The sequence below is a fragment of the Schistocerca serialis genome, chromosome 4 (assembly GCF_023864345.2).
Source record: "Schistocerca serialis cubense isolate TAMUIC-IGC-003099 chromosome 4, iqSchSeri2.2, whole genome shotgun sequence".
In the NCBI taxonomy this organism is placed as follows: Eukaryota; Metazoa; Arthropoda; class Insecta; order Orthoptera; family Acrididae; genus Schistocerca; species Schistocerca serialis.
In genome coordinates this window covers 120,389,019-120,401,887 of record NC_064641.1, presented here as the reverse complement: position 1 = coordinate 120,401,887, position 12,869 = coordinate 120,389,019, and the positions used below count along the sequence as shown (strand labels likewise).

The 12,869-nt window shown below is 38.5% G+C and overlaps 1 protein-coding gene across 1 annotated transcript in view; it reads right to left on the bottom strand.

Annotated features, from left to right (window-relative positions):
• LOC126473202 (folylpolyglutamate synthase, mitochondrial-like) overlaps window positions 1–11,726 on the bottom strand; it is an 81,770-nt gene extending 70,044 nt beyond the window's left edge. The window contains exons 1-3 of the mRNA XM_050100105.1: window positions 11,627–11,726; window positions 11,411–11,538; window positions 4,559–4,805 (exon numbers count right to left, since the gene is read on the bottom strand). Of these exons, the coding sequence (XP_049956062.1) occupies window positions 4,559–4,805; window positions 11,411–11,538; window positions 11,627–11,680 (429 nt within the window). The 5' untranslated portion in view covers window positions 11,681–11,726. The remainder of the gene's footprint in view (window positions 1–4,558; window positions 4,806–11,410; window positions 11,539–11,626) is intronic.
• Between the last annotated feature and the right edge of the window lie 1,143 nt (window positions 11,727–12,869).

Sequence of the window (12,869 nt, the reverse complement as noted above, 5' to 3'; positions counted from 1 at the left end):
TTTTTGTCTTCCTTCACTACCTGAATAATTTCTTTTATCTCATCATACATTTCATCAATTTCTTCATCATCTGCAGAGCTAGTTGGCATATAAACTTGTACTGCTGTAGTAGGCGTGGGCTTCTTATCTATCTTGGCCACAATAATGTGTTCGCTATGCTGTTTGTAGTAGCTTACCCGCATTCCTATTTTTTTTTATTCATTATTAAATCTACTCCTGCATTACCCCTATTTGATTTTGTATTTAAAGCCCTGTACTTCACCTGACCAAGTCTTGTTCCTCCTGCCACCAAATTTCACTAATTCCCACTATATCTAACTTTAACCTATCCATTTCCCTTTTTAAATTTTCTAACCTACCTGCCCGATTAAGGGATCACACAAACCTAAAGCCTGAAAGTTCAGCTAATTACTTGGGGATTGCGATTATGAATAACTCAAATTTGAACGAACACATAGATGTTTTGGGGATGACAAACCAAGACTCTGATCTTTTGGCAGAACACTTACAAAATGTGACATGTCTACTAAAGAGACTGCTTACACTGTGCTTGTTTGCTCTCTTCTGGAGTACTGTTGTGCAATGTGGGAGCTGCAACAGAGAGGATTGACAGAGGACACCAAAAAAGTTTGGGGGCAGCTTGGTTTTGTATTATCGCAAAATAATCAAGAGTGTGCAACAGATAAGATACACAAACTGGGGTGGCAATCATTAAAATAAATGAGTTTTTTGCTGCGACAGGATCTTCTCGTGAAATTTCAATCATCAACTTTCTCCCCAAAAGTTGAAAATATTTTGCTGGCACCCACCTACATAGGGAGAATCAATCATTCATGAACCCTCTGCCAAGTACTTAACTGTGAAACGCAGAGTAATCATGTAGATGTTGATGTAAATAATAATGCGTAATGGAGACAACTTTTAAACACTTTTATTTCCATTCTTATAGTATCATTACTGTTGTGGCCTTCAGTTCAAAGACTGGTTTGATGCAGCTCTCCCCATTAGTAAGCCTCTTCACCTCAGTATATCTACTAAAACCTGCTTACTGTATTTACGGCTTGATCTGGTTTAGGAAAAATATGGTAAAATTTGACTAAACAAAGGGATAGATTGATAGGACTCATCCTGACACACCGAGGAATAGTTGATTTGGAAATGGAAGGAAGTGTGGGAGGTAGAAATAGTAGGAGATCAAGGTAATTAATAAAATTCACAGTGAATGTAAGCAAAGCTAAGGGAAGGAGGACTGAATATCACTTCTTATTAATGTACCTGGCTGCTCACTTGGTAAGAAAACTGGGTGAGACAGCCACTCTGCTACACATTAATATTTCCTCTTAACACCTTAGTGATGAGGCTATGGTCATCAACAGAGCAAGTTTCAGCTTGCCCAAACTGGCTCACCTAGCAAGCTGAGTTCCACAGGCGGAGGGCTAGCAGGAGAGCCTACTGCACTGTGCCCTTCCATTACACCAAGCACTCTAGCCCATTACCTGTGTTGCGTCGCACTATGCGTCTTGTCTGCAACTGTCCAAAACTTACGGATAGAAAATATGACTTTGGTGTTATGTTCTACTTGATTCCTACTGTGCATCAATGGATTCTTGAATTGCGATTATCTGTGGTTTCATCCTATAATATGGCAATTATATTACCGTATTTACTCGAATCTAAGCCGCACTCGAATCTAAGCCGCACCTGAAAAATGAGACTCGAAATAAAGGGAAAAAAAATTCTCGAATCTAAGCCGCACCTGAAATCTGAGACTCAAAATTCATGGTGAGAAAAAAGTTTTAGGCCGCACCTCCAAATCGAAACAAAGTTGGTCCATTGTAATATGAGACACAATTTAGGTCGAGTGAATGACGATGCAGCTACAGTAGTTTGGTTCGAGTCGTAAGCTTAGCAGTTAAGCTTTACCAGGTAGCCATTGCTATGCGTCAGGCGCTCCATCCGTATTTATACGGGTACCCTTCCTTTTTCACGCGCTTCGTCTGGTTTGAATCGATTGCTTATTTTGCTTTGATCTTATAAGTGCCGTTTTCTTTGTTATAGGTGTTTACGTCACTCTAAGCTGAAAATGCATTACTGTACTGCGTCATGCACTGTTTGTCGCATTCTGATAGTTCGTGTTTACGGCCTGTCGCCGCTCGCAGCATGGCTTGCTTTTGTGCGCGCTACCGCCGCTTACAATAATAAAAAAGAGAGGAATTGTCTCATAACCGAAACAACGGCAAGAGACTGCTATTTGTTGTTACTTACACTGCTGCTTTCTTCGATAATGATCAACAAGAACCAAATAATAGACTGCGTATGATAGAACATAGTTCTGAACGAGAGTTAGTCGAAAATTTTTCTCCGTTTGAAAATCTTTGCGGCCGCTTCTTTAGTACATCAAATTCTGCACAGTAATTAGAGTCGCCTTAGATTTAAAAATCTAGTCAGTTGCCGTACTTCATTTCTGACTGTGTCACTATTAGGCATAAGAATAATACGAATATAAACATGAAACGATACGTATATTCTTCCGCGTTTGCTGTTGTCTCACTCTAGTTACGTAGTTTATTAGGCAGACAGGATTTAAATGAGATAGCAGCAAAAACGAAAGAATACATGGCAAAATGTTTATATTCGTATTATTCTTATAGTGAAGAGAATACTGCATGTGATTCACATTTCATCAGGTTCCTATTAGCAACCACCTCTTCTCACAGGTAGGAAAAAATTCAGAACGTAGAGTTGGCCATATTGACAAACATCCCGAACAGTCTTGCCAGTCGGATTTTCGTATTACATTGAAATTCTGCTACATTCGAAGATGAACAATACGGAATTTGTATTTACTTCGTTGAATAATGTATGAAAATGCAGTGGTCGAAACTCGGGGCGGAGAAAAAAGCTCGTCTTCCACCTTTTTTTTTTATTTATTTACTGACGCAGAGGTTTTGGCGCCAGTATTTATCTTTGTGCCTACAAAGCATGCCTATGTAGCGCTACATATATTCGACGACAGAAGTTAGCTGTGGCGGCACCTACCAACATTTTGCAGAACTTCCGCTTGCTTTGCACTCGATTCTAAGCCGCAGGCGGTTTTTTGGATTACAAAAACCGGAAAAAAGTGCGGCTTAGATTCGAGTAAATACGGTAATTCTGTCATTGTATGCTTCATTTTCACTATTTGGAAGTAAAAAAGAAATATTCATATCAATGATTTATAATTCTTATTGCTGCCATATACCCATATAACACAAGAAATATATATATATTGTAAATGTCTGGAACGAATAAAATATGAATACACTGGGACTACACTGAAGCATGGAGGCTCTAACATTCACTGAAACCATTGCCAACCTGTCCCTGCATAGTTACTGAAACTCAACATGGCCGGACTGCCGGCGAATTGCACTTGGCTGCAGAGTCTTCAGAACCACACGCATGGGCCTGTGTACCACACACACTGGGCATGTGGAAATCAGCACTGTGCATAATTTTGGAGGGACCCCAACAACAAGGCTGCTCTATTCCCAACAAATAAAACCTGCCTAGTAACAATAATAGGTATACATGTTGCACTGTACACATTGCATACTGGTTGGCATTCCTGTTTAATACTTTGGAGATCGAGCCCGAGCGTAGCTCGGGCCACAACATTGTGTCATAAAGATCGTGCCCGAGTACAGGTCAGGCCGCAATTTTCTCAATGCGCAAGCCACCTACTTCTTAAAAACTGGACTGATTTAATATGATCACAATGTACGGACATCTTGCAAACTGTCCCTTGACTGTTGCTGCCTGCTGTTGTCAATTTCTAGAATTATTTTGAGAGAAACAGTACCAAACATAACAGCTGCTGTCGTGAATGGCAGAGCCGACTGTGATCACACTGCCATAATTTCGTGTGCATACTCATTCAGTTTCTCAATTTACTGTAATTCTGGTACAAATACATCACATTTGTTGAGTGAACGAGAAATTTTTGGAAGCTCAAGAGGAAGAACTTGCTCAATAACCGACCTTGAACTTTTTTCTTGAAAGGATAGTTATACTTTCTTTCATCAGTATTTTACAGTTTATAATCTATCAAAGAACTAAAGTAAATATGAAAAATGAATCTTGAACTCTGATTTTTTTTTTTAGTATGTATTACTCTTAAATTACCTATGTGCCAGCAATGTTTTAAATAACAGCAAAAATGACCAGTTTCCTAGGCCCAACATTCTTCTAAGTGGCTGGTCTCCAAAGTGTTAAAAAGGGAGCTTTGGGTCATAAAGCAGTGGCCTATTCTATGTGTGCTGAGCACCACTTACTTGCATCTACATTGTGGGAGCTTGTGAAACTAAGGTTATATTACTCACAATTTTTCCCCTTCTTCTGTGACAAGGAATGTAAAACAATTGAATGAAGCAACAGTATCTGCCGAACACAATAATGAACTTAGTTTGGTCGCTTTAAGTTGATACTGCGATAACTATTTACCTCATTACTACATATAAAAATTAGGATATGCAAAAATTTCAAAGAAAATAGTTAAAATGAGGCCATTTTAACTTACCTTCTGGAGATGCAGTTTATTATAGACATTCCAGAAGTGCTGTGTAAAGTCCTCTTGACTGAGGGGCTTTCCATTAATTCTAATCCTCTCCCGCACCGCCACCAGATGAGGCGATGAGAAGAAGCCAGTTTTAAGTCCATACTGCCTGAGCAGCGAATCACAAAAGGCACAAACAGACCCCTTCCCCTTTGTACCAGCCACATGGATTGCTCTAAGCGTATCTAGCTGTTCCAAAGTCACACCAGACCTGTAAAGATCAGAGTAATTGGTCACAACAAGTTTAATATACATTTAAAGTAATGCCAAAACATTGTCTTCGAGAGAAAAGTGCCATCATTGGTGACAACTTCAACAAATCCTGATTTTAGCATATGGTTCCCCCCCCCCCCCCCTTTTCTCTCTCTCTCTCTCTCTCTCTCTCTCTCTCTCTCTCTCTCTCTCTCTCTTTTTCATTTACTCCCTCTCACTAAGCTACAGATCACAAATTTTTTTTATTCCATTGCTTGTTGTGTTTCGCATATTTTTCTTCTTGCTGAAGCATACATCATGCGTCACGCTGCAAGCAATGCCTACTAATGAAAATCATACTTCTTATAAGTACTGTTCTGGAGCAATCAACAACCATGTGCAGTTTCAAGGAGTGCCTCGGAGCAGTGGGAGATTGCATGGATGATGATGATGATGATGATGGTGGTGGTGGTGGTGATGATAAAGAGTAGCATGTAAAAGATGAATGTAAGATCTTAGTTTATAATTGGCCATGGTAACGATTTGCATCATAAAGCTTGAAATTATTATCCAGCTGTTTTGCAGTATAATGTTCTCCATAAATAACAGTTGTACAGTGGATTAATTCTAGATACATTAATCAATATTCACTGAAGATTCTATTCCATTTTCTATAAGTACATTTTATCATCTCTAAATTCAATCTGTGAAAGGTGTACATTGCTGAAAAGAGGAAATCTGGAGATATCCAATTCAGCTGTAGGAGAAAACAACATTAATTCCTTGGAGCCATTATAGAATGGGAGAAGATATTGAAACCACTTTTCAACATACAATGTACCGAGATGTGGCGATGTGTAACTCCTGTAATCGTTTTCTTGTGATATCTTTCATAATCATGGTAGCTGGCAAGTGCACTTTCAATACATTCACATGGAACACCCAGTCAGCTCATGTAAAGGTCCATTGGTGTCACTACCAACATAATTTGTCAACACTGTCAAAAGCACTGTGGATTTCCAAACACGAATCCTGACATTCTGGCAAAAGCTGTAACGGCAAACTATATAGTTACTGTGGTTGTTACTTAGAAGCGTGAAATGGCAAAGGCCACAAGGCCCACAGACTTACCTCAGCACAAATCAAAACAATGAGTTTACAAAAACCCTTATGCCAAAAAAAAATATATAGGTTTTAAGATACAAGCTCAAATTTCAAGAGTAACCCCTTGAAATCCTTATATTAAATGAGACAAAAGAAAAATTCAGTTGAGAAAACTACTAAAGTACAAAGAGACACAAAACTCCAAGTACTGCAAACAGAAATACTTAAAACTATAAAGAACAACAATATAAGGAAAAGATAGATTGCTATTTACCATAAAGGTGGCAAGTTAAGTTGCAAACAGGCAGAATTAAAAGACACTTACACATCAACTTTCAGTCACAGCCTTCATCAGAAAAAGGAAGAGAAACACACGCACCCATTCATTCACACAAGCAAACACACCTCACGCACACATGACCACCATCTCCGGCAACTCAGACCAGAATGAAAGTTTCGTGTGGAACAGAAACAGCAATCTGGAGGTGGTGGGCAAAAGGAAGGGATAGCAGTGTATGGGTGGAGGGAGAGAAGAGCACTGTGTGGTGGAGTGTGCAGCGACTATACTCCCAACAGGTGCAGCATTGGGAGGCTGTGGGGCAGGGAGGTGGGGATTGGGGGGGGGGGGGGGGGGGGGGGAGGAATGGAGTGAAAAAGTAGAGGAGTGTGGAAACATGGGTGGATGTGTTGGCATCGGGTGGCACACAAAGAGGGTGGAAAATGAGAACAGGGAGGAGATGATAGGACAGAGGTGGTGGGAACTGTTGGGCGGAGGGTATGGGGTGTGCTTACCTGTGTGAATGAATGCACGTGTGTTTCTTTCTTTTTCTGACAAAGGCTGTGGCTGAAAGCTAATGTGTAAGTGTCTTGACTGTGCCTGTCTCCAACTTGACGTGCCATCTTTACACTAAGTAGCTATCTATCTTTTCCTTACATTGTTGACAAAATTCACAGAAGCACAGGTCACACACACACACACACACACACACACACACACACACACACGGCCACTGTCATCTCTGGGTGGCTACTTTCTCTCTCCTCTCCCCTTTCACACCACCTCCCTTCCCCCTCCTCCCCAGCACAGCCTCCCAATGCTGCACCTACCTGTCCCTATCACATCCCTGCACACCACTCCAACAGGCAGCATTAACATTTTTCCATCCCCCACCCCAACCCCTATCCTACTATCTTTCCCCCTCCCCATCCCATGTCTCCTCCACAGCCCCACAATACCCCCATTCCAGTTATGTCTGCTGCTCACCTCAGACAAGATTGCAGTTGGGCCTTAGTGCCTGTAAATGGCCCATTGACACTCAGTCAACACACATTTCGAAAACACCGTTATTGTGAAACACAACTAGCTCTTTACTTGCATGAAGTGTTGAGTGCTATTGATAAGGGATTTCAAATTGATTCCTCGTTTCTGGATGGCTTTGGACACTGTACCACACAAGCAGCTTGTAGTGAAATTGCACGCCATCTCAGTTATGTGAGTGGATTCGTGATTTCCTGTCAGAGTGGTCACAGTTCGCAGTAACTGACGGAAAGTCATCAAATAAAACAGAAGTGATTTCTGGCGTTCCCTAAGGTAGTGTTATAGGCCCTTTGCTGTTCCTTACCTATGTAAATGATTTGCGAGACAATCTGAGCAGCTCTCTTAGGTTGTTTGGAGATGACACTGTCGTTTATCGACAAGTACAGTCATCAGAAGATTAAAAAAAAAAATTGCAAAATGATTCAGAAAAGATATCAGTATTGGCAATTGACCCTAAACAACAAAAAGTGTGAGGTCATCCACAGGAGTGCTAAAAGGAATCTGTTAAACTTCGGTTACATGATAAATCAGTCAAATCTAAAGGCTGTAAATTCAACTAAATACCTTGGAATTACATTTATGAAAAACTTAAATTGGAAAGAACACACAGAAAATGTTGTGGGGAAGGCTAATCAAAGATTGCATTTTATTGGCAGGGAAGATCTACTAACGAGACTGCCTACACCACGCCTGTCCTTCCTCTTTCAGAATACTGCTGCGCGGTGAGGGATCCTAACCAGATAGGATTGACAGAGTACATTGAAAAAGTTCAAATAAGGGCAGCATGTTTTGTATTATCGCGGAATAAGGGAAAGAGTGTCACTGAAATGATACAGGATGTGGAGTAGACATCATTAAAGCAAAAGCGTTTTTGTTGTGGCAGAATCTTCTCATGAAATTTCAATCGCCAACTTTCTCCTCTGACTGCTAACATGTTTTGTTGATGCGGACCTACATAGGGAAAAATGATCACCACAATAAAATAACGGAAATCAGAGCTTGCATGGAAAGATATAGGTGTTCATTTTTTCTGGACGCAATACAAGACTGGAATAATAGAGAATTGTGAAGGTGATTTGATTAATCCTCTGCCAGGCACTTAAATGTGATTTGTAGAGTATTGATGTAGATGTAGATGACATGACAGTGACCATGTGTGTGAGAGTTGTGATGACATGAATTTTTTTTACAAACAATGAAGAACTGCGTTCCAAACCTGAATGTTTCTAGCATTCTTTTTCATCATGCCTGTATGTGATTCAACATCTCCTCTATGTGCTGAGTAGCACTCTATCCTTTCATTGTTGTTGTTTTACTATTTTGATTGCTTCTGTCTGCAATACAGCAAATTTCACTTTCTGAAAGTAAGTACTGGCCAATTACACTGTTTCTTTGTAATTTCTCAATACATATTATGACAGTCATACCTGAAACTGTTTAGAAACTTACTTTATGAGGGAATTCTTCAAATGAAACCATTTCTCCATGTACTTAGGAATAAAAGCAATCTTCCCAACATGATCTTCATCCCATTGAGTCTGAGGAGCAGATTTGAGTACTGGCATTGAGCTTCACAGAGAAAAACAAAGGTATCTTTTATGGAGAGCTGTGACCCACTTTACAAGTTATTAACTGCCTGCCACATACCTGTTTCCAATTAATCACAATTTGTGGGTAACTAAAATACCCCTTAATGTGATATTCACAAGGGATGCACAAGTTAAAAGTATTTTCGTCAGCAATATGTACATGATAACTAATTTATTTCTGAATGCCAAGGCGTGAATCAGCTCCTTTGTATGCTGTTAGGTATACAGTTATTCACACATTTCTTACTTAAAGGAAGCAAATAGCAGACGCATAATACCATGTTGCAAAAACTAAATTAAGTTCATCACTTAAGAGATCTACAATGACAAAGTCTTAATGACCTTTGGCTGCTCTTGCACAGCATTGCCCACCTGGCTGAATACCTGCAGGAGGAATAAAACAAACTTAGGATTTAATGTCCTACTGATTACACTTAGAGATGAAGCACAAGTACCAAGTGGAGATACAAACTGGTCATGGCCTTTCAAAAAAATCATCCTGACATCTGCCGTAAGCGATGCGGGAAAAGTGTGGAAAATCTAAAAGATGATGGTCAGGTAGGCATTAGAACTGCTGTCCTTCCAATTATGACCAAATACCTAAGAGCATTTTAGTTCAAGACCACAATGCATTGCACCAACCATTGTCACTGCTGCTTCGTGCATGTCTCGTCTGGTTAGCAGATATTACTCATAAATTCTTCCTTTCTATCCTAACCATTCCGTCTCTAATAGTTTATATATATATATATGCATGCTGCTCTCTCATTTTATCCCAGAACAATTCCCATGGGGGTTGCAACATTTTGAAGTTGCCATTTTACACATAAGTGAGTCAATGAGAGAAGATACCTCACACCCCAAAACAAAATTTTACAGCATACACAAGAATCTCATCACATCTCAAACAATTTATAGTTACCCACTCAATATTAGAGATACAGGTAGATTACTACAATACCTGAAAGGTAGAGATGAATCTCTAATATTCACTAAATTCACTTTTTATAATATTAATTTCATTATTGATGTCATTTTTTCAACTGCAGTATTTTAAGTTATTTGCTCATATGACTAACCTAGAAAGTAGCCAAAAAATGATAAAATTAGAAAATGAAGATACATACAACCACAAAGGATATTTTCATCTATATATTATCAATGATGTCAGGTTCAAACTAAAAATTGAAAATCTGAAATAAATAATCATCATTAAAAATTAGTAGCCACAAAGTGCCATATGCTAACTTTTCTCAAAAAAAAGCTATGCTATCTAAGCAGTGTTTCTGAAAATACTTTGAACAGGTATTCATTGCACCAAAACAACAGGAGTAGATCAGAAAACCAAATGCCAAAAATTTCTCCATTGCTGAGTCACATTGAACATTTCAGACTAGACCAAAGGTCAAAATTCAACCACAGAAACTTGCTAAAAATAAACAAACTTTATGTTGTCACAGTATCAATATAAGTCAATCTGCTGATGCACATGCTCACTGTATCCTAGATGACAATTTGCTATTATGTAGAAATATTTATATTTAACACTTGCATATGTTTGAAATTAGTTTATCTTTTAACAAGTCATGCATCTAAATGATACACGTAATGCACATTTACTAACTACTGTTGGCTATTCATTTTTTGCAAAGTTTGTGTAAAGTTCTATGAATGTATACCTGACCACAAAAAATGTATACTACTAAGATGAGCCAGCTACCAGTACATGCCACATCGCCATACCATTTGATACATCTTAGTAAACATTAATAAAAACCATTACAGCTGTATTTCAGGTATGTTTAATACATCACAAACTGGTTTTGTTCTAACTGAATGTCTTCAGGAGACTACAAATTCACCAACAGTCTTTGTAACTAGTTCTCACAAAGTGGCAGAAATGTGCTAGTATCATGCCTATAAATGTCTGATCACTAAATACAATGCTAAATCGGATATTCTGGAATAAGATGAGCATGTTGAGTTGTGTTGTGTAAGTAAAAAACATACCTAATGCAGAGAGACCTGGTCACATTACCATGGACATCTACAAAAGCATTTGACACAATTCAGAAGTGTTGGGAGAGTTGTATGTTTGTGCCTCAGCAAGCAGAGGATATTTTGGGTATCTGGTACCAGTTGTTGATCTGCAAACTTTTAAGAGTGTTCTTTCATTAGTAACAAATGATAGAAACATGTTCATATATGACATTATGTTTAGGAGAGAGAAGACCTTTATAAAGCCCCAGAAATTTACACTGCTTAACAGCACTACATCACATTATCACCATCCATTTGGCAGCCACGGAATTAAGAAAATCATTTGCTGTTATCATCATCACCACCACCACCACCACCACCACCACCACCACCAACACTACCACCATTGTGGAAAATATGAAGGAGAGAAATGTGTAGCTGCCTGCACAGTTTCCTTGTTTACTACATACAGACCATCACAAAACAAGACCGGTACCAGGTGAAATATTAACCCAGAAAATAAGATGCATTCCAGCACATAACTTAAAGTATTTTATCAAATCATACATTCCAAATTCAAAATATTGAAAAGTAATATCACAGCATCTAGCAAGAATTTTGTACTTGTCTCACCTTATTAAATACTTTTTCGTGTCTTCAATGTTCTGTCTCTGTTCAGAATGAGTTCGTGAACCTTTCTTTCTGTACTCCTGAAGTAATGCTGCACTTGTCTGCAGAGAATTTAGGGTCTTCACAGCTTCCTGCACAGGAAATTCAAGTCCAATAACATAAAAACAATACCACTTATTATTAAAACAGAAACAAAGACACCACGAGTATAAATCTTACATCAAACCTATTCCGTACATTGTGAGATGCCTCTGTTTCTTGTCTGCACACCATTATAATGCAAACAAAAGAAATAAAAGCATCATATCACTGATTCAAAGTACAGCACTCGGAGGAAAAAACGTCACTGATATCAACAGTTGTGTAATTGATGCCCACAGCTCAGTCAAATATCTTATCATGTATGACATAATAACTGACAATGAGTGATCACACAGACTGGGATTTACATGAAAGTAATTTTAGACAGAAGCCAGCAAAAATGCACAGTGACTACAGTAATATGTTACATATTTCTGCACAGTCATGTAAAAAACTTTCAACCTCTGATCACTTTTAGCACTTCGAGCTGTAACAACAGTAACTTTACACAACATATATGCTGAGGCTAGTTGTCACTAATATGTAGAGTGTGCTATTAGCTTTCACAGGATGTTTTAAAATAAAACGTTCTCCACTTACACAATAAAATCCAAGTGAATTATTCCAAGTCGGTTTCAACATAAACTGAGAAGATATCAGTTTACTATTTATTCAACATAGAAAATTAAGTAAATCATCCAAATTTGGTTTGAGCTGGGAACAACCATTGAAGTATACATGGTATTAACACTATGGTCTATATAACTTTGTCAATTTTCGAGTTATCTAACACACAGTTAAACCAGATTATTAATTGAGTCACTGTGTTTCCACTGCCACTAATTTTGACCTTCTTCTCACTGTAAATCAACATGTATTTTCAATATCTGACAGTTATCCATATGCTCATCTGTAAGTAGAACCATTAGGCATTATTTCAGCAGTCTGTCTTTAGTCATTAACATGTTAACATCTCTGCTCAAAGTCTGCATCTCCATGTTGTCAGCAATCATTCAGGCTGTACAAGAGTCCTCATCTAGTGACAAGCTCGGGAACACCTATGTCCAAACGTCTTAAACAATCTGTGGTTAGTATTTACTCAATTAACATCTCTGGACCAAATGTTTTACTAGAACTTTAGTGGCACATTCTATGAACAGTTAAAAATTGGCAATCATCATTTAATTGTGTTTGTGGGCATTTAAAATGTGTGATTTTAAGTTCTTTATTGAGATTGTTGAATAAGTACTGAGCCCCTGTCTAAATTTGTTAAATGCAGCTGCTAGCCTGTGTTTTCTCAACTCAATACAAAATCAGAAGAATGGTCATTCCATGGTAACTCATGTTACAAGGTGATGTTTATAAGTTTTGGACAATTAAC